The 1190-nt window shown below is 38.6% G+C and overlaps 1 protein-coding gene across 3 annotated transcripts in view; it reads left to right on the top strand.

Moving 5' to 3' along the window:
- TTC39C (tetratricopeptide repeat domain 39C) overlaps window positions 1-1190 on the top strand; it is a 130071-nt gene that overhangs the window by 66759 nt on the left and 62122 nt on the right. For all 3 annotated transcript variants that reach the window (XM_003784780.3, XM_023510242.1, XM_023510243.1), the window contains one exon: window positions 947-1115. In XM_003784780.3, the coding sequence (XP_003784828.1) occupies window positions 947-1115 (169 nt within the window). The remainder of the gene's footprint in view (window positions 1-946; window positions 1116-1190) is intronic.

The raw sequence follows: 1190 nt of genomic DNA, 5'->3' as shown, positions 1-1190 counted from the left end.
AAAAAAAAAGAAAATAGCTGTGCCTCTCCAAATTCATTTACACAAAGGGTAGGCCTTTATTAATCTGAACTAACCAATGCATAACTTGTGATCAGTTTGTCTGTCTACATCTTAATATTATTTTTTACTTATACCTGAGAAAGTATTACTTGTACGTATATCTGAAGTTAATAATGTAATTAGTATGAGCTCTATAAATTTGTAAAACCAAATTTAGGAGCGTATGAGCAGTATTCATTTACATAAACATGTTTGACACATTGGCTAAACATTTTTCTCTGGTCACGAAAGGCCCCAGTGAATCTGTTTTGTTTACCAAGTTCAGCATGACATTTTTCTTGAAAGTAAAGAGTTTCAGGTAAGGGAATTTTAAGTCACATATTTATCAGCTTGGTTTTTCACTTGCGCATTCTCACAGGCCAGAGCAAGGGCCTTCTGTCTGGTCCTGTCACTAAGTTAATACGTTTGTGTCTGTGGTTTCTATGTTGAAACTTGAATTCTAGCCTTGCACCCAACCTTTTTGAAAAGAGAAATGAACATTTTCCTTTTGCAAAAAAAGGATAAAGCTTTTGTTACCGGGGGACAGTAAATTCAGTTAACGGTTTCATATTGTGCATTCATGAGAAGGTGTAGACTTCAGAGATTTAAATTGGTCATCTCTTCAGCAGTCCATCTAGAAGGCTCAGAAAAGCTAAACGCTTCTCTTGCCTTAGTACCATCTCCCCGGCTGGAGGGGAGCGTGTGATGATTCAAACACTGTGTTGAAGTCACACTTCTCCAAATACTGACAAAATTACAATGGAGAGAGACCCTGATTTTACTTCTTCAAAGTCTGCCTAGTTTTTTGGAAAGAGTGTGCGTTGGAAAAACACGTGTGAAGTTTTTAAAAAATACTAACAACATAAGAAAAATCATTTGCTCACTCTTTCTCTCCGCCTTCCCTTAGATTGGCGCTGCTCTGGTACCATACCGTAGTCCGCCCCTTCTTTGCCTTGGACGGCAGCGATAACAAAGCAGGCCTGGATGAAGCAAAGGAAATTCTCCTCAAAAAAGAAGCTGCTTACCCCAATTCTTCCCTCTTTATGTTTTTCAAGGGACGGATACAGCGATTAGAGGTACTGTGCCCTTCCTCTTCTTTTTGAAATAAAGCCTCGAATGATCAGTTCTCACTTGAAGACTAATGTGGAAAC

Source organism: Otolemur garnettii, unplaced genomic scaffold (assembly GCF_000181295.1).
Source record: "Otolemur garnettii isolate 467f Iridium unplaced genomic scaffold, OtoGar3 scaffold00012, whole genome shotgun sequence".
NCBI classification, from domain to species: Eukaryota; Metazoa; Chordata; class Mammalia; order Primates; family Galagidae; genus Otolemur; species Otolemur garnettii.
This window is presented reverse-complemented; position numbering and strand designations above follow the sequence as displayed.